Source organism: Verticillium dahliae, genomic scaffold, assembly GCF_000150675.1.
Source record: "Verticillium dahliae VdLs.17 supercont1.5 genomic scaffold, whole genome shotgun sequence".
Taxonomy (NCBI): Eukaryota; Fungi; Ascomycota; class Sordariomycetes; order Glomerellales; family Plectosphaerellaceae; genus Verticillium; species Verticillium dahliae.
The window spans coordinates 1,470,151-1,488,264 of record NW_009276938.1 but is presented as its reverse complement, the minus strand read 5'-3'; the positions used below and the strand labels follow the sequence as shown (position 1 = coordinate 1,488,264).

The window sequence follows — 18,114 nt, the reverse complement described above, 5'->3', positions numbered from 1 at the left end:
ATTCGATCTCGGCGCCACTCGCGAACACTTGCCCATGCTGTCCAAGTTGAATTGCACAGAGCTCTTTGCAGGGCAGTATCGAAATTGGCAGTGGGTGAAAATTCTTCCCCAGAGATTCATTTCGACTTTGCAGCGTGGGTTCACTGACTAGGGCGTGACAGCAGATGGACAGCCTGGCAAGGCTAGGTTCTGGATTTTTATTCTTGTCTTTGTATTTGCGTCCTGATGATAAGCTTTCTCTTTGTGCCCCTCATATCAAGGCCTCGTTCCAGTATGTGCTGCTGCATGTCAACATGCAGCAGGATCAGCCGACTGACGTGCTCTTGGGGTGGTTCGAAGACCCAAGTCGTCTTCCAGAACCGGCCTTCGATGAGACACCACGAATCTCGACCACTGACCTGTCTCGGAGGAAAACCCTTCAGCGTAAGCAAGGGACAGGCGGAAAGACAAGGGGGGACGCAACACACCAAGACACCAAGCCAGCAGCTCCCAGGTCAGCTTGCCACATGGCGAGCGCTAAGATCGGCATCGCAAGCCACCAGCCAGCCACCAGTGCACTCGGTTTCGTTCTCAGGCCTCTCAGATAAACGCCGCAGCAAGCCATTTCATCAGCGTCCCCTCTTTCTGCCGCCCTGCCTTATTGTATGCTCCAGAGTGGCGTTTGAGGGGCCGGCAGGCCAAGTTTACGGGGCTGGGGGATGTCCAGGTCTGGGTCCGCGGTGTCCCAAGCTCAATTGTTAAATCGACTGCTGTGCTGCTTCTTGGGTCGCCGCAGTCTGACCGGCCGCAGTCGATAGCCTGAAAAGAACGAATCATGGAGAGATCATCAATGTTCAGCGAAGACACCCTTGATGAAAAGGCAACCCCAATACAATACAGCGCTTACCAAGCTTTCACCCCGAGCTCCAGCAGCTCGCAGCAAGTAGCTCCGCCATCCGTCGATCAGCATCCGAGAAGCCGTCCAGGAAGGGGTAGGCGCGCAACGCGCAAGATTATCAGATCAAAACTTCGACGCCACGTCGTCGCACTGCGCTACCTTGACTAACGCCCGCCGCTAGGAAACCCGTGCGGGAAATAGTGGGCGGCGAGCACCCAGCGCCAGAACAGCTTCCCCCCTTTCATCCTCTCGTGGCAGAGGAGAGATGTTCGCAGCGAACCCACTCGACACGAATCAATGATACTTCTGCGGGTGAACTCGTCATTGCCGACTCGGAGTCAGTGTGTCGAGTGTCGGGCGTCTGAACATACCGACTCATGGACTTGCAACATCGTCAGTATGGCCCCAAATTCCAACCTCCGAGGCGAGGTCTCGGGGGTATCAACAGCGGCATGGCTTCGTTCGAAAGCTTATTCTGCTGCATCCTCCCTAGGCCCTGGCCCCTAGATCGGAATGTCTCCAGGGGTCAGAACCGAGCTGTCATGGTGCATCATTGCCCTGAGAAATCTGCCAACGTCTTACGTGGGTTGCACACGTCAACTGCCCCACGCAGAGTCTTGTTGCCATGCTTGCCCGATGTCGGATGTGCGTTGAAGCGCAGAGGGAGATGGAAGCAGAGCGAGTCTGACTTCAACCCTCGCTCTACTTGTGACTGCCGCTATGAGGCGTGCAGGGTGGCGTTGCAAGTGTGTCGCGTGAGCAAGCCAACGGCAGTTGAGCTTGCTTCCTTTCAGCCACAAATGTGCCAAGAAAATTGAGATATACCCAGGCCTCGTCCTGACGGATTCAATTACATATTTTTTCTTTCAATGGCCACGAAAGAGATTTCTCGGGATTCCTGGAGGGGGTCTGCTCCGCTTACTGAATGGCCGGCTGGTCTGGTGGGTAGCCTTGGCTCCTGGAGGATGCTCAAACGGGATGTTATCGTGTGACGCGTTCCAGGCCCTGCACTGCAATGAGCGTTCCCTGCTGTCGAAATAAGCTATTGGTTCTTGCTGTGATTATGCAGGGACAATGGACCCTCTGCTCGGCCCCCTCTCTGCCCCTTTCAGGATGCTAGGCATTGGCTGTTGTGCATTGTGTTCTGTGAGGCCGTCTTGGCCGGACTTGAGTTGAGCTTTATGGGGCGATCATGCTGCGCCGGGAGACTGGATTCAAGGGCAAATATTTTGTGGTGTTATTTCTAGGGTCAGCTTTTACGCTGTTACTCCCAAGAAAATAATCAAAGTGTTCGTTCTACGTGATCATTGCTGTGTCAGGGGTAAGGTTTGAATCATAACCTAGGTAGACAGCGCTGCATGATATAGCTAACTGGACGCTTTTCTCATTGCAGTTTTCTGTCTTTCAGAATGATTTGTAAAGATCCTGTAAGGGCATATTGCATCATTTCTCATTGGTGGCGGGCATTCTCTTAACTGCACCACCAATGGCTCATCTGTATGCCTTGACGGCACGATCATCGTATCCTCAGATATGTTACCACTAAAGTTGAAACATCCGGCTGACGTCGAACTACATTTCTCTAGACTTGACGAAATACTGCCATCAGTTTCATCCTTCCTGGTCACGTGGGTTGCTGCCTAGATCTCGTCTCGGCCGGTGTCAACGATTGGATGTGATGATTTGATTGGCATGACCACCAAGTCCTCTGCGCAGGATGATTTTTGCGTGTAAATAAATGTCAGCTGCGCAATCATTTCTGCCACAATGCACGCAGCAGACCACCTACGAGCCGACCGACCGCGATGGCAAACACGGCACCCAAAATCGCCGGGCTCGAGCGTATCGAGAATCTCGATGTGATCGATCGCAAGGCCGAAACACTTGCGGGCCATATCCGGAAGGCAAAGCACATGATCGCGTTCACCGGAGCTGGTGTCTCGACGTCTGCCGGTAATGACTGGTGTCTTTGTGTCAATGGACCTCACTCATCGTTTTCGCAGGCATCCCGGACTTTCGAGGCCCCGATGGCGCGTGGACGCTTCGGGCCCAAGGGCGGGAGCGCACCGGGGAGACGACGAGCACGCTGCAGGCCATCCCGACGCTGACACACATGGCATTGGTCGAGCTCCAGAACCAGGGCATCCTGAAATACCTCGTCAGCCAAAACTGCGACGGCCTGCACAGGAGAAGCGGCATGCTGCCCGTGAGCACAAGCATGGCAAGGGCGTAGCAGACACACTGTACTCATGGACAGCACAGGATCGAATCTCCGAACTGCACGGCAACAGCAACCTCGAGTACTGCCGTGACTGCGGCAAGGAATATCTCCGCGGTTGTTCTCCCCGACGTCCTCGCTCCAACGGGTCCCTTTCCAGCTAACAGCCAACAGACTTCCGCGCCGTGTCCACGTACGAAAAGTCCATCCGCGACCACCGCACCGGCCGCAGGTGCGCCTCGTGCCACGGCGTCCTGCTCGACACGATCATCAACTTTGGCGAGACCCTCTCGGCCGCGACGCTGCAGCGCGCGCGAGACCACGCCGCCTCGGCAGACCTCTGCCTCGCCCTCGGCTCGTCGCTGACGATCCCCCCGGCCTGCGAGATCCCCGAGGCGGTGGGCCGGCGGCGCTTCAGCGACCTCGTCATCTGCAACCTGCAAGCGACGCCGCTGGACGGGCTCGCGCGCCAGCGCGTCTTCGCCCGGACGGACGACCTCATGGCGGCCGTCATGGCCAAGCTGGGGCTCGCGATCCCGGCGTTTCGCCTGCGCAGGCGTCTCGTCGTCGGGCTCGAGACGACGGGCGACGAGCGCCATGTGCTGCGCGTCAGGGGGGTTGACGTTGACGGCACGCCGGCGACGTTTCTGCGGTCGGTCAGGGTTGCGCATGCGCGGCGGCCTGCGCGGACGGAGCCGCATGTCATCCACTTCAACGCGCGGCTGCCGGTTGGCGCGCCGCTGAGCATCGAGCTGGAGTTTATGGGCCATTACGGCGAGCCGAGTTTGGAGATTGCGCACGAGTACAATGGGGTTCAGGATGGGGATACGCGGTACGGGCTGGAGTATGACCCCGAGAGCGGACAGTGGGCGACGAGCGTGTTGATGAGGGGGGTGTAGACCGGCAGTGTAAGGAGTGTCATCAGCTGAGCGTTCGCACTACCGCCAAACTTGCAACAAGAGTTGGAAACAAAAGTTGGAATTCTTCCTCGTGCCCATCAAGACTACTCATTTGACCTCTTGCCACGGGTATCATACCTTGTCACCCACAGACAAACACCGACGATGAAAGAAATTCAACCCATTAGCGCCCCTTGACCTTTCGAATGACAACCTTGTCCCCATCCAGTTCCCATCCGACCCCTTCCTGCGCCGTGAGGACTTTCCACTCGGCATCCGTGCACCTCTCGAGGAACGCGCGCTCGACAGAAAGGTACGTCCTGCCAAAGCACTTGAGCGCATGCGTCCTCATGGCGGGCTCGGCAAACTCGATCAAGCGCGCCTTGTGGCCGTCGACGCTGCGCTTGACCTTGCGGAAGACGACGTAGTTGTCGTGGGCCAGGGCGCCGAGAATGGCATCGACCTTGCCGTCCTTCAACCGGTGGCGCCTGCGCAGGGCGTAGGCCTCGGCGAGGTCGCTGCGGCGGCAGGCCGTGTCGAGCACGAGGTAGGCCAGGACCTCGTGCAGCTCGAGGCCCGAGAGCGGCTGCAGGGGGTGCACGAAGCGCAGCAGGTGGAGGATGGCCGGGTGGTAGGACTCGGGGTGCTTGACGAGGATGGAGAGACGGATGTTGAAGAGGTAGGCCTGGACGGCGAACTCGTCGGCGCGCTTCGAGGCGACGATGCCCTCGCGCAGCTTGCGCAGGGCCATCATGACGTCCGAGAGGCCCTTTGTGTCGGGCATGTTGGGCGTCGGCGGCGCCGAGGACGTGGGCGTCGTCGGGATGCGGCGGGGCGTGGGCGTGGGCGTGGGCGTGGGCGTGGAGGCGGGCGTGGGAGACGGGGTCTGAAGCTCGAGAGAGGCGAAGCGGCGCAGGAGCTCGTCGCGTTCGCCGGCGTCGGAGCAAAAGGTCATGTAGCGCTCGACAATCTTCTTGTAGTACCGTTCTTGGGCCTTGAAGTCGAGAAGCCTGGGCGCTGGGTTAGTAGGTGCGGCTGGTTGGTTTGGAGGGATGCGGGGGAGGGGGCTCGCGTGTTGACCGACCTTGTGTCTCCCTTGGAGGGCAGGCCGATGCTGTCGAGAGCATCCTGATCGACGGGCTTCAAGCGGCCCCAAGGCCCAGAAGATCCCCTTCCTCTGTTCGGCCGCATCACGGTGAGGTTGAGGCGCTGGGGCTGTCCATGGAGGTCATGTTTGATGTCTACGGCGGGACTCGTTGGAAACGGGGCTCCCTCGCTGCTGTTGTTCATCGCCTTATGTCAGCCTTATCGACCCCATAGTACCCCAGACCAAGGCCAGGAATGACTGCTGTGAGCTCCCCTGCTACAGCTGCTACAGTACCCCCACCTTCTGCGATCGGCCTCGAGCCTTTGAGTGCCCTGGACTCAGCATCCAACCCCCATAACCTTCCATCACAAAGACCTCCCTCTGTGTCATGTGTTGCGCTGCAATTGATCGATGCACGCCTCGGGTAAGAGATCATCTCGACAATCAACGTCTGACCTGAACAAACCGAGGGCATAACGTCCACGATCTACATCCCCGATACGGCCCCGCCATACTTGCACTTCCCCCTGGACGGAAAACGGGAGCCGCGGGGTACCTCGGCACTCCAACCACCATGAGGCTGGCACCCTGACTACCTACCTAGGTAGGTAGGTAGTTATCCAAGCTCCATGCCTAGTCTTACAGGCATCGGCCTGCCTCGGCCATCGCATCAACGTCTCGCTCGCCTTCCCCAGACCTCAATCATCACCGCCCACCATGTCAGACCGCGTAGCGCAGCTCACCGCTCACCTCAACTACCCCAAGGGTCTGCTCGCCGGCCAAGTCGCCATTATCACCGGCAGCGGCCAGGGCATCGGCGCCGAAGCAGCTCGCCTCTTTGCCAACGAGGGCGCCAAGGTCATCGTCTCGGATATTGACGCCGGTAGGTTCTTCTGCGTCGTCCTCTCTGCCCTTGACACCCTTTGCTAAGCATCCTCGGCAGGCAAGGCCAAGGCTGTCGCCGAGAGCATCACCAAGTCTGGCGGCCAAGCCATCAGCGTTCCGGGCGACATGCTTGACGCTGCCTACATTGACACGCTCGTCAAGGAGGCCGCCGCTTTTGGCGAGGGCCAGATTCACCACATTGTGAACAATGCCGGCTACACCTGGGACGGCGTCATCCACAAGATGACCGACAAGCAGTGGGACACCATCATCGCTCTGCACTCGACGGCGCCCTTCCGCCTCGTGCGGGCCGCGGCGCCCTACTTCCGCGTCAAGGACGGCGCCAACCGCTCCGTCATCAACGTCTCCTCGACCTCGGGCGTCCACGGCAACGCCGGCCAGGCCAACTACGCCATGGCCAAGGCCGGCGTCACGGGCCTCACCAAGACCATCGCCAAGGAGTGGGGTCCCGCGTTCGGCGTGCGCGCCAACACGGTCGCCTTTGGCCACATCAAGACGCGCCTGACGGACGCCAAGGAGAAGGGCGCCTTCGTCACCGGTCCCGGCGGCGAGAAGATCGCCCTCGGCATCCCGACGGCACCGGCTGCGGCCGCGCCTGGGGAGGAGCACGCCGACATCCCGCTGAGGAGGCCGGGCACGCCGACGGAGGCTGCGTCCAGCATTCTCGCCCTCGCGAGCCCTCTGCTGAGCTACGTGTCGGGACAGACGCTCATGGTGACGGGTGGCCGCAATATGTAGTTGCAAATGTATTTGCAAATGTAGTTGCAACGTCTAGTTGCAACGTGTAGCTGCGAATGAAAAGGACCTGTACCCCTTTCGCCCAGCGCTAGCACGCATGTATCATATTTTCGTGCAAAACAACATGTGCCCTTTTGAAATCGCCAACGTCACCTACAATTAGCTATGTATGCACTCACTAGTGCACTGGTAAAGATGGGGGTTCCCTCAACCCCAACGCCAAAGCCAAACAACGCGCATCCCCGCCTTTCCGTACAACACTCTGTCGTTTTCTTTTTGCATCTCGCCTCTACACCTTGAACCACAGGTTCAGCACGCCCTTGGCATACTCGACAATCTCGTCGCCGCCGAGCTTGCTCTCGCCGTAGACGCGGTCGACAAAGCTGATGGGCACCTCGGCAACCGTGCAGCCCATGCCCTTGGCGCGGACCATCATCTCCATCTGGAACGTGTAGCCCTTGCTCTCGGTGCTGCTGATGACCTTTTGGAGCACCGTCTTCTTGTAGAGGCGGAAGCTGCCCGTGAGGTCGCTGACGCCCGGCCGCAGCACCGTGTCGGCGAACAGGTTGGCGCCGCGGCTGACAAACTTGCGCTTGAGGTCCCAGCCGTAGACGCCGCCGTCGCCGGCGTAGCGCGTGCCCGTGACGATGTCGTAGTCGGCCTCGCGCTGCCGCGCCACCATCTGCGGGATGAACTTGGGGTGGTGGCTGAAGTCGGCGTCCATGATGATGACGAAATTGCCCGTGACGAACTGCAGGCCGTGCACGTAGGCCGTGCCGAGGCCCAGCTTGCCGGCGCGGGGCTTGAGATGGACGTGCGGGCTGTAGGCCTTGACGAGCTGGTTGGCCACCGTCTGCGTGCCGTCGGGGGAGCCGTCGTCGACGATGATGAGCTCCCAGTCGAGGTTGCTGCGGGGGGGAAAGTGTCAGCGGCGTGGAAAGCGTGTACGGATCGAGCGAGTGTCCCTTCGTGGAGAGGAGCTGGCTTACCTCTCGGTGAAGGTGCGGTTGAGCAGCCACGTGATGATGGGCAGGTTGCGGCGCTCGTTGTACGTCGGCAGGATCACCGAGTACTTATTGGCCGAGGCCTTTGCGGGAGCCATGACTGCGGAGGGAGAGTCTGTCGGGTGTGGGAGAGGGAGTCTCGGCACCGAGTGATTCAGTCTATCTACGTGGCGGTCGGAAAAGAGTGTGGTGAAGTTGGCTGAGTGCTAACGTTTTGGCGAGCAGTTGACGATGGTGTCCTGACTCCTGAAGCCTTGGCTAGCGGTCAGGGTCGCGCCGCGTTGAATTGGCCAGACAGTCAGGGAACCCGTCTCTCTCTGTGCTGACTCAGCAACACCGCAATGGATCATCACCCCGACATACGCACACAGCCGGATAGAGCGGTACAGCACAATCTCGCCTCATGGCCATCAGCTGACACCCCTGGACACTTTCGCGGCGCGCAATGCACAGAGAGAGAGTGTGCGAGTCAACGTCACCTCACGTCACCACCAAGTGTCCTCCTCACCCCGCATTTGTTGCCATCAGGAACTGTGAAATGCTACAAACACGCGAATCTATCCTTTGGACTGAGCGTTTCCACCGCGGCACCCATGAACGGTGCCAGTCTCGTCCCAGATAAACCTCTCCGCTCAATGAGCTCGCAAGACGGCAGTGGGCCGTCTCCGCTGGAAGCCGCCAAGCACGCTCAGGCTCTCTATGATGACGGCGCGCTGTTGTTTACAAAGGAATCCCTCCAACACTGCGCAGACCAGCTTGACGCTTTCTGCGCAGGGCAGCATGTGAACTTCATCTCCACGGGGCTCGATGGCGTCGCGGTCAAATCCGCTGCTGTCATGAGCTGGCCACGTCCGTGCAGCGGGAGCAAAGACACAAAATATGTACCGTAGGAATAACATCTACATCTAGACCGAGCACCTGGTGCCCTGAACTAAAGATGTGTTTGCTAGGCGTCGCCCGAAACTGCGCTATAACCCGATCCAATCTCTCACGATTTGGCGCAACAAGAATGACTTCCGGACGCGCAATGACTTCCTGACCGTCGAGGTCTCCTTTCCCATGGAGGAGGTACATGTAACCAGCAACACGTCGGTATACAACCCTCCGACGTATACAGACCACGAACTGCAACAAGTGCTTCAAGAAGCTCGAACGTGGGAGGCTTCTCGATACTTCCAACGGATACGCAAGATCCTCACCATGAAAGCCTTGCCTTCTACTCTCACCAAGATTGTAGCCTTTGGTTTCGGCTCGCTGACCTTCAAAGGCGGCCTCAACGAGACACCCATTCACCAACACACCCTGATGCTTCTACTTCGAGACATCGTTTTCCCGAAGAACGAGCTTGCGTGTATCGCTCAAGATCCAGATTACACAGACGCAGACAGACTGGCTTTGGCTGCAGCCGGCGTTGGCGTCGTCGAAGATCCCAGGGCTTTCCTGGAGGTCGACGAGCAGTCTATCGTCTTGTCCTTCTCCCCGAATGCCCCTGTCAAGCAGATCGTGACAGAAATCAGCAGGCCAGGCATCATCATCTGGATGTACGGTAGCATCAACTTCAATTATCCTTCGTACGAACACCCCTGCCCCACAAGTCGAGCAAACGCCCTGACTAACTGTTGGCAGCACTGATCCTGAGTCTCCACGTGTGGATAAGATGATTCGAGACGAGTACGAAAGAGTATGTATATCTGGCGACAAGCACTTTGGCCCATTGGAGATTTTGATTAGGCGATCTACCTCTCCATGAGCCCTGATGATACATCGTAGGATACTGTCCGAGGGACAGGCGCTGAATGCCTTATTACAAGAATATGTACTTAGACGGCTGAATCATTCTTACGTTATGTACATGTCTCTAAACGATATGATCACCCATTCCGGAATCGCGTCCTGTGCACCCAAAGATCCATGCAGGCACCTACCAGAGAATGGCTTGAAGTACTTTACATTGAAAGGGACGATTGAATGCTACACACGATTGCAACCGCTAGCTCATGCATTGCCACGGAGCATCAATTTGGTGAAAAGATACACATTTCAAACGACCGGCTCGCTCACAATCTGCCCATGCCAGCGTCTCGATCTTGCTGTATCAATCACCTGGCCCTCTTACCTGAACACTTCTCATCATGACCCTCAAGCTTGCCTCGCCATCATGAGAACCCGTAGATCGAACCGTTCAAAAAGATACTCCGAGGCCATTGACTACGGACTCGATGACGACGAAGAGACCAATGGAACGTCAACACGACGCGCTGCTCGTGAAGCCTCCGATGATGACAACTTCGTCGTCGACGCAGAGGCGGCGCCAGCAGAGGATGACGATTTCATCGCGCCAGACGAGTCGGACGTCGACATAAAAGACGGCTCATTCCTTGCAATCGACAGCGACGATGATGCGAACGGCACAGGCAACCTGAACCGCAAGAAGCGAAGCTACCACAATCGCAGGAAATTACCACCTGGCCATGACGCGAACGCCATGGATCCGTATCCGCAGGAGTCCCGGTTCACACAGACGCGAATGCATCACGGCATATTCTCCTCGTGGATACGCACGGCATTCTGGGACGACTTTTACGGGCCCGATCCCCATGCCGCGGCGCGAGCTGCTGACATGTTCCGCAAATGGGCGCCGTACGAGGTCCTGCCATGCAAACTGCTGGATGAGGAATGGGCCCTACAGCCGACACCGTGGGTTCGCGATGACTTTGAGGCCCTCGAGGCTGCGATCGCGCGTGAGTGGTACGAGCGCGTTCGCAAGGAGCACCGTGGCCAAGTCCAGCGACCGTTGGACGAGCTCGAGGCGACGCCGTACCTGTCTTCGATTGGCGGGGCACTGAAAATCCTCAGTGGACCATATCCCGACCAGCAGCAGTATAGTCTTGGCCTCAACGAAACTACGGCCCTATCTTCGGACGGCCTCCCATACGGTTCCGATACCATGGAGACGGACAAGACGGCCGACAAGCCCGCCGGGTGGATGTTTGATGTCGGCGGTCTCGTCCTGGGCATGAGCTGGGTTCCCCGGGCGAAGACGACGACGCAGATCCTTGCACTAGCCGTGAGCCCCTTTACCGACCAAGACTACGATTGGCAGCAAGAACAAGACTATGTGAACGATGAGATGGAGCGGGGCCGCATCCAATTATGGGAGTTCAAGTGGGAGCAGGCAGACAATGGTGTGAAGTATCCGTCAAGGGAGCGACCTCGGCTTCTTCAGACTCTTTGTTTCGATTGGGGCAGGGCGAAGACCATGCACTGGTGCCCCGTACCTTCGGCTGTTGAAGGTCACCTGGGTCTCCTGGCTGTCTTGTGCAACGACCGCCAGGTTCATATACTTGACTTGCAAGAACCTGACAACGAGTCAAGTCCTTACAGTATGTTGTACCGTCCCAGTGCGATTCGCCGGCGAGCTGACATGTTGTTGCAGTTAAGATCGAGACTTCCATGGCCACGATAGGAAGTCTACCGGGTCTTCCAGCAAGTGTCACTATATTTGCTTGGTCTGGAACCAACCGCATTGTCACTGCACATACTGACGGATCCATTGCACTCTGGTCTCTCCATCCTCCGAAGTGCCTCTCACGACATGCCGTACATAGCACACACGTCTACCACCTAGCCACAGGCTACCCCTCGAATCCTTATCTCGTGGCTTCGACTCCCGTCAGTGGCCTGACCATCGTCATCGACCTGCTCGATCCCAGCGTCGAGACGACGTCACAGACGAATCCCGCCATCGTGCCCCAACCAGATCTCTTGCAATGGTCAGATCATCTTCAAGGCTTCGTCTCCATTTCCCCGTCCTCGCGGCCTCTCAACAGCACAGTTGGCTTCTTTCATTCGCGGGCTTTTTCCGCCACGATGCGCAAAGTCATCGATGGCGACGCCCTCCTGTCATGCCTCGCCGTTGGCGTACAGCACCCTTTCGTGCTCATCGCCTTCCTCGACGGCACCGTATGGGCTTGCAACCCCATGCACCGCGTCTTCGCTCCTCGCCACTACCCGCCCGCATGGAAGCTGAAGCTCTTCGAGCACGAGCACATTCCGCGCATGCGCCTTGGCGCCGACCTCAACCCGCCCGATGACCCTTGCCGCGGCGTGTCCCGAATCGTGCAGGGGTGGAAGCCCGTCATGAACAAGGGCCCGCAGGCGTTGATCAACTTGGCGCGGAACACGCCTTCGGCACGACCGCCGAAGAAGAAGAGTAGGGCCATCCCACGGCTGAAGAAGGCGAAGAAGAAGGCAGAGGAGGAGGCGGACCCGGGGGCTGCAGGAGCTGGGGAGAATGGCGAAGACGGCGGCCTCTATGCTGACCCTGAGAAGATCATCCTGCGAGAACCGCTATCGAGGGCGACGGCTATGGCCTGGAATCCTAATATGGAGTTTGCTTGCTGGGCGGCCATATCGCTGGCGTCAGGGTTGGTCAAGGTGATGGACCTCGGCGTGGATTACCTGCCAGAATAAAGCCCTAGTCGATCGACCAACGATAATACCCTCAGTTGATATAAGAATGTCAGCCAACAATAACCCATTTTCTGTGAGGTGCTTCACATAGAAGCCCGGGTGCTTGTTGTCGAGTTATGCCGTCTCCATCGGGTGGCCCATTGTAACACAGCTGCCGCCAAAGGACGCCAGCTGTGGGCCTCAAATTGTGCCAAACGTGCCTCGGACCATCGGACGTTCGACATGTGGATATTCCCAACAAAACGATCATCCAAGGCCGTCAACGGGCTCAATGTCGACTGTTGGGAGACCTAGGAAATGATAAGAGAAGAATCATCCGCATCGCTAAAGGATTGAGTCTCAATCAGTCTCGAAAGGGTAAAATAAGTGCCTCGTACGAAAAGACCATGAAAGAATCAACACCCACAGGCTTGCGCCATCGTCAGCCGTCGCCCCTCCACCCAGCAACAGATCCCCTGCTCACAACAGCCAAGAAAATCGAAACCAAAATCGAGGATAATTTCAGGCGCGTCGTGGACTGGAACGACCTCGCGCCCTGGCGGCGTGACAATGCTTTCATCCACACAGGCTACCGCCCTGACTCCAATTCATACTCCGGCTCCTTCGCCAGCCTGAGCTACCTCCACAATGAGTCGGTCAACATCTGGTCACACCTTGTTGGATCGCTCTTCTTCCTCGTTTTCGGGATATTTCTTTACCACGAGGTAGTTCCCCGGTATGCGTCTGCCACCACGGCCGACGTGCGCGCCTTCGGCTGCTTCTTCGCCGGCGCCGTTGCGTGCATGGGCATGAGCGCCACGTACCACGCCCTGTCGAATCACTCACCGGCTGTCGCGCGCTGGGGGAACAAGCTCGACTACACCGGGATCGTACTCCTCATTGTTGGGAGCTACGTGCCGGCTTTATACTACGGGTTCGACTGCCATCCGCACCTCATGACGCTCTACCTCTCCATCGTAAGCCACTTTCGCCACCCGTCTCCCCTGAAGCAAGGCGCAGCGCTGACAGGACCTGTTCCAGATCTCTCTCCTCGGCATCGGCTGCGGCGTCGTCTCCTGGCTCGAGGTCTTCCGCACGCCGGCCTGGCGCCCCTTCCGCGCCGCCATGTTCGTCGGCCTCGGCACGTCAGGCGTCGTCCCCGTCGTCCACGGCCTGGTCATCTACGGGCGTGCTGAGCTCGAGCGCCGCATGAGCCTGAGCTGGCTCCTGGCGCACGGCGCCATGTATGTTTTCGGCGCGTTCCTGTACGCGGCGAGGTGGCCTGAGAGGAGCTACCCGAAGCGGTTCGACATTTGGGGCAGCTCCCATCAGATCTTCCACTTGTTTGTCGTCATGGCGGCGGCGACGCATCTGTATGGTATGGGGAGGGCCTTTGATTACCACCACGGGCCCGAGGCGGCTTGCTTGGCGAATTAGACATGGGTTGACCCGAGTATTCAGGACGAGCCAGATCCCTAATGATAATGAAACAGTCTTACAAGATCAGCCATCGGTAAGGTGCTCAGGACGGGCCAGATCCTTAATGATAATGAAATATTCGTACTAGGTTAGCCATCGTATGACAAGGCCATCGTGTTGGCGGAACTTTTGCGGTCCTCGTAGCCTGCTCGTTAGGTCTATCATACCATGTCCATGGTCTGAACTCTTTTCGATCAGCTTGTATCACCGCATACATGTCCGTAATTGTCATTATTCAGGTATCAAATGCTGTCTAAGCCAAATGACTCCATTCCCGCGCGCGGAGCACACCTCGCGCCTTGATGTCCATGTTACTCCAGGGCAGATCGTGCCTTTCAGTCCGGTTGTCGATGGTCGATTTGGAACGTCTATTTCTTGCCACTCTTCTTGATGCCGCCGCTCGCCAGAGGGCCCTTGCCCTGGGCCTTGAGAGCCATCTCCTTGCGGGCCTTCTCCTCTGTTGTGGCGCAGTATCATCAGCACAAAGATCGAGGGGAACTTGAATGAGGTCAACGTACCGGCCTTCTTCTTCTCGGCAAAGGCAATGTCCTCTTCGTCCATCTCCTTGTTCTGCTTCTTGGGGGCCTTCAGAGGCTTGGCCTTGCCACCTGTGAACTTCGTCAGCTGCGATTCATAGGGCGGCCCGTACTTGTTCCATGTTGAACGGGCGGGGGAAAGAGGGGACCAACCATCGCGGTTTGCGCCACCCATTGTGCTGGTTTGTATCTGGTGAGTGCTGGGTCTTAGTGGAGTGGAACAGCAAGGTGATCAGATGTTCAAAGTTGGACGCGATGCAGAAAGCGACGACAGACGGCCTAGCGCTCCAACTGGACAAGCAGTCTTGGAGGGGTGAAAATTGCCCCTCATCGGGGCGGCGGTCAGGGATCTCGGTTAATGCAATTAAACGTGGTCTTATCTGCGACCCGATTTTACTCCGTTATCACCACTCTCCAGCCTTCCTGCTGGGTGCATCCATCTATCTGCCTCGTCTCGGCGAGTCCCTTTGTGTCGACGTCACGCGAATACCTTCAACCCATTGCTGTGACAGTGTCAAGCAGACCCAACACTACCAACTGCGCTGCCAATTGCCCTTGACTCTACCTACACCATCGCTTTTACCCTGCCTCTTGGCCGTCGTTCTTACCCTATGAGCTGAGTCGACAGAGTCATCCGGTTCGCCTTGATTCCTGCCGCTTTCAAACGCCTCCAAAGACCCTTGCTGACACGTTCTGCCTCGCGCATCAAAAGCCTAGGGGGCTCCCCTCTGCCGGACTTGCATATTACCCTACACGCACAGTGCGTGCAGCATAACGATGACGTCGAGCTCCGACGAGGGAGAGATCGTCGAGCACGATGCTGGAGACTTGAAGGCAACTTCACTGCCGAAGAAGCTTGACGGAAACGGTGTTGACCGCCCAGACAGAACCCGAGATAGATACGCGGCATCGCGCTCTCCCGAATACGGCAGCCCGCGGCGCGGCCCGTCACGACGCAGCCCCTCGCCCCGCGGCTTCAAGCGGGCGCGCGACGACCTCGACTACGGAGGCCGGGCCCGAGACCACACCCGTCGCTTCCGCGTGCACTACGAAGACCACGATCGCGACGATGCGCGGTCCTCGCGCGTCTCATACGAAGACAGGGACCGGTCGCCCTCGCGTGCCTCCAACCACAGCTACGATGGGCGCAACGGAGATCACGGCCGTGAGTCTGGTCGCCCGCGCGGGCAGGATCAGGACCGGTACCCCGACAAGAGACCCCGACAACGCAGTCGCTCACCCTACCGAGGCTCCCGCGGCTCCGGGCGAGACGATAGATATAGGAGGGATGACCAGGGTCCTACACGCAGCGCTGACGTCTCGCGATCAGCACATCAGCATGATCAGAACCAGCGTGACTTCAGAAATGGACTCTCGTCGTTCAAACGGGCCTCAGTAGGAGATGATCCACGTGCTCCCAAAGAAGTTGCTAAACCTCTCAAAGAACATGCAAACGGCGAGGCAAACGGCAAAGAGCCCCCTCAGGATGACCTTCAGGATTTTGAAGAGCCGGCCGTCATCGACGAGGAAGCCGAGATTGAGCGCCGACGTAAGCGTCGTGCTGAGCTCCTGGCCAAGTCCAGTTCCGCTACACCTCTCTTGGTTCATGCCGTGCATGCTGCTGATCGCTCGACCATTTCTTCTCCAGCGTACACTCGACAGGGCACACCGTCACGAACGGACGTCGACACCCCATTATCAGGTTGGTGCCTCTCTTCCATCATGGTCGCTCGTGCTAATTTGACAGACATGGGTTCCCCGAGCTCCAACGCTCCCCGGGATGTCCGATCACCAGCTCTTGACATATTGACCGAAACGGATCTCATCAACCGACATGTGGTCAATGACTTGGACGACGATGGTCCGTCGGCTGCTGATTACGATCCGACTGCTGACATGCAAGAGGATGGAAAGCGCGATGAGTTGCGGCACGGTAACGTCGGTCTGCACGGCGAGGCCCTTGCTGAATCACAGGCCGACATGACAGAACCTGAACCTACACAGGCAAAAGACACAAACGGCAAAGATGACGACGACGACGATGACTTTGACATGTTTGCCGACGACTTTGATGAGGAAAAGTACGCCGCCCCGAAGCAGTCTGAGGCCAAGGTTGTGAACCAAGACAAGGGAACACCAGGCCAAGCTCAACCAGTGGGTGGCATCCTCGACGGTGACGACAAGGAAGGATACTATAAGATCCGCATTGGCGAGGTCATGAACGGTCGGTATCAGGTTCAGTCTATGCTCGGCAAGGGCATGTTCTCAGGCGTGGCGCGCGCTGTTGACATTACGACGAAGAAGCTCGTTGCCATCAAGATCATGCGCAACAACGATGCACTACGCAAGGGCGGCTTTACCGAGATCTCCATCCTGCAGAAGCTCAATGATGCTGATCCCGAAAACCGAAAGCATATTGTCAAGTTTGAGCGACATTTCGACTTCAACGGCCATCTTTGCATGGCGTTTGAGAACCTTAGTCTCAACTTGCGAGAAGTGCTGCGCAAGTTTGGTAACAATGTTGGCATCAACCTGGGGGCGACCAGGGCGTACGCGCACCAGATCTTTGTGGGACTGGCTCACATGCGCAAATGCACCATCATCCACGCCGATCTGAAGCCTGACAATATCTTGGTCAACGAGAATCGAAACGTGCTCAAGATCTGTGATCTGGGAACGGGTGTTGATCGGTCAGACGCTGCCACGGCGCACAACGAGATCACGCCGTACCTCGTCAGTCGCTTCTACCGCGCCCCCGAAGTCATTCTGGGGATGCCGTACGATTACGCCATCGACATGTGGTCCATCGGTTGCACCCTCTATGAGCTTTACACTGGCAAGATTTTTGTTCACGGGGTGACAGTAACAATCAGATGCTCAAGGCCATCATGGAAGTACGTGGCAAGATCACGCCAAAGCTCTACAAGCGAGGTCAGCTCTTCAGCGATGCATTTCGACGATTTGGGCAACTTCATCAGCGTTGAGCATGACAAGGTGCTCGGCAAGGTATGTGACTCTGCTTTCTTCTTCCTGTCATCGACGGCTTGATCCTTCATCCTTCCAATCCCGTGGGGCCACCCCCCTTGGCCGTGCTGCTATTCTTGTTCTCGCTTGCTATAAGCGCTGGGGGCGCGGTCAGATCCTGCAGGTCGGGTGTGGAGCCGTCACTCCCGGCGTCCTTCACAACGGCCGGCGCGTGGGCTGGTGCCGGCATATGCGATTGAAGATGTCTAAAAGCTTCGCCTGAGGAGGCCGGTCGCGCGATGTTGGCCCCCGATGTTATGGCGTGCCCGCCTGCATAGCATCCTCCCGCTCCCACCCTGTCCGGCAGGCCTCAAGTTCGAGCCAACACGTCCAGCTGATAGGCTGGCGTTGAATCGGAAGATGACTCTCGCGCTGTCTGAAATGGAAATATTGAAGAGCACCATGCTGACACGCCTTGTCCTACAGACTGCCGTCAGAACCCTGTCGATCGTGAAGCCCACTCGCGACCTGCGTACGCGCCTCACAACTGCAGCGGCGGGGATGAGCGATGCCGAGACCAGGGATCTCAACCACTTTATCGACCTGCTCGAACACTGCCTAGCGCTGAACCCGGAGAAGCGGATCAAACCCTTGGACGCCCTGAAGCACCCCTTCTTCACGGCAAGACTGCCCCCTGCGAAGCGGTAGGGGAGGCGTGGCAGTAATGGAGGAGGCGAGGGCGAGGGAGGAAGATGCAACGCTGGCTGTGAATATGCCTTCCTCCGACGCCGGCCTACACGGCGTGCCATGGGGAGGGGGGGGGGGAGGGGGTCATGCTTACTGCTAACCTCGCGGTATTCCCGCTGGCTTGGCTTGATTAGCTGCCATGCATCCTTTGCATTGGCTCAGGACTTAAGTAACTACTTGAATCTCGGTCTAGTCAGCCCCAAGATC

At 57.8% G+C, this 18,114-nt stretch overlaps 9 protein-coding genes across 9 annotated transcripts; 6 read left to right on the top strand and 3 right to left on the bottom strand.

The window, feature by feature from the left end:
- Positions 1–2,682: 2,682 nt before the first annotated feature.
- On the top strand, positions 2,683–3,994 carry VDAG_03453 (NAD-dependent deacetylase sirtuin-7; the record flags this gene model as incomplete). Its single annotated transcript, XM_009657318.1, has 4 exons — positions 2,683–2,830; positions 2,881–3,083; positions 3,140–3,212; positions 3,270–3,994. The coding sequence occupies 4 exons, from the start codon at positions 2,683–2,685 to the stop codon at positions 3,992–3,994; spliced, it is 1,149 nt and encodes a 382-aa protein (XP_009655613.1).
- A 184-nt stretch (positions 3,995–4,178) lies between these two features.
- Positions 4,179–5,185, bottom strand: VDAG_03452 (uncharacterized protein; the record flags this gene model as incomplete). Its single annotated transcript, XM_009657317.1, has 2 exons — positions 4,179–5,004; positions 5,079–5,185. 2 exons carry the CDS (start codon positions 5,183–5,185, stop codon positions 4,179–4,181), a joined length of 933 nt encoding a protein of 310 aa, XP_009655612.1.
- Positions 5,186–5,798: 613 nt separating this feature from the next.
- On the top strand, positions 5,799–6,725 carry VDAG_03451 (3-oxoacyl-[acyl-carrier-protein] reductase; the record flags this gene model as incomplete). Its single annotated transcript, XM_009657316.1, has 2 exons — positions 5,799–5,964; positions 6,025–6,725. 2 exons carry the CDS (start codon positions 5,799–5,801, stop codon positions 6,723–6,725), a joined length of 867 nt encoding a protein of 288 aa, XP_009655611.1.
- A 289-nt stretch (positions 6,726–7,014) lies between these two features.
- Positions 7,015–7,827, bottom strand: VDAG_03450 (dolichol-phosphate mannosyltransferase; the record flags this gene model as incomplete). Its single annotated transcript, XM_009657315.1, has 2 exons — positions 7,015–7,633; positions 7,715–7,827. The coding sequence occupies 2 exons, from the start codon at positions 7,825–7,827 to the stop codon at positions 7,015–7,017; spliced, it is 732 nt and encodes a 243-aa protein (XP_009655610.1).
- A 468-nt stretch (positions 7,828–8,295) lies between these two features.
- On the top strand, positions 8,296–9,605 carry VDAG_03449 (uncharacterized protein). The gene is made up of 3 exons (XM_009657314.1): positions 8,296–8,615; positions 8,680–9,300; positions 9,356–9,605. The coding sequence occupies exons 1-3, from the start codon at positions 8,323–8,325 to the stop codon at positions 9,477–9,479; spliced, it is 1,038 nt and encodes a 345-aa protein (XP_009655609.1). The 5' UTR covers positions 8,296–8,322; the 3' UTR covers positions 9,480–9,605.
- A 282-nt stretch (positions 9,606–9,887) lies between these two features.
- On the top strand, positions 9,888–12,202 carry VDAG_03448 (uncharacterized protein; the record flags this gene model as incomplete). The annotated part of the gene is made up of 2 exons (XM_009657313.1): positions 9,888–11,112; positions 11,166–12,202. 2 exons carry the CDS (start codon positions 9,888–9,890, stop codon positions 12,200–12,202), a joined length of 2,262 nt encoding a protein of 753 aa, XP_009655608.1.
- A 386-nt stretch (positions 12,203–12,588) lies between these two features.
- VDAG_03447 (adiponectin receptor protein) lies at positions 12,589–13,618 on the top strand (the record flags this gene model as incomplete). Its single annotated transcript, XM_009657312.1, has 2 exons — positions 12,589–13,158; positions 13,223–13,618. 2 exons carry the CDS (start codon positions 12,589–12,591, stop codon positions 13,616–13,618), a joined length of 966 nt encoding a protein of 321 aa, XP_009655607.1.
- Positions 13,619–13,864: 246 nt separating this feature from the next.
- VDAG_03446 (uncharacterized protein) lies at positions 13,865–14,453 on the bottom strand. Its single transcript, XM_009657311.1, has 3 exons — positions 14,350–14,453; positions 14,179–14,268; positions 13,865–14,117 (listed from the first exon to the last, which is right to left on the bottom strand). Exons 1-3 carry the CDS (start codon positions 14,369–14,371, stop codon positions 14,029–14,031), a joined length of 201 nt encoding a protein of 66 aa, XP_009655606.1. The 5' UTR covers positions 14,372–14,453; the 3' UTR covers positions 13,865–14,028.
- Positions 14,454–14,973: 520 nt separating this feature from the next.
- On the top strand, positions 14,974–17,868 carry VDAG_03445 (serine/threonine-protein kinase prp4; the record flags this gene model as incomplete). Its single annotated transcript, XM_009657310.1, has 2 exons — positions 14,974–17,202; positions 17,581–17,868. 2 exons carry the CDS (start codon positions 14,974–14,976, stop codon positions 17,866–17,868), a joined length of 2,517 nt encoding a protein of 838 aa, XP_009655605.1.
- Between the last annotated feature and the right edge of the window lie 246 nt (positions 17,869–18,114).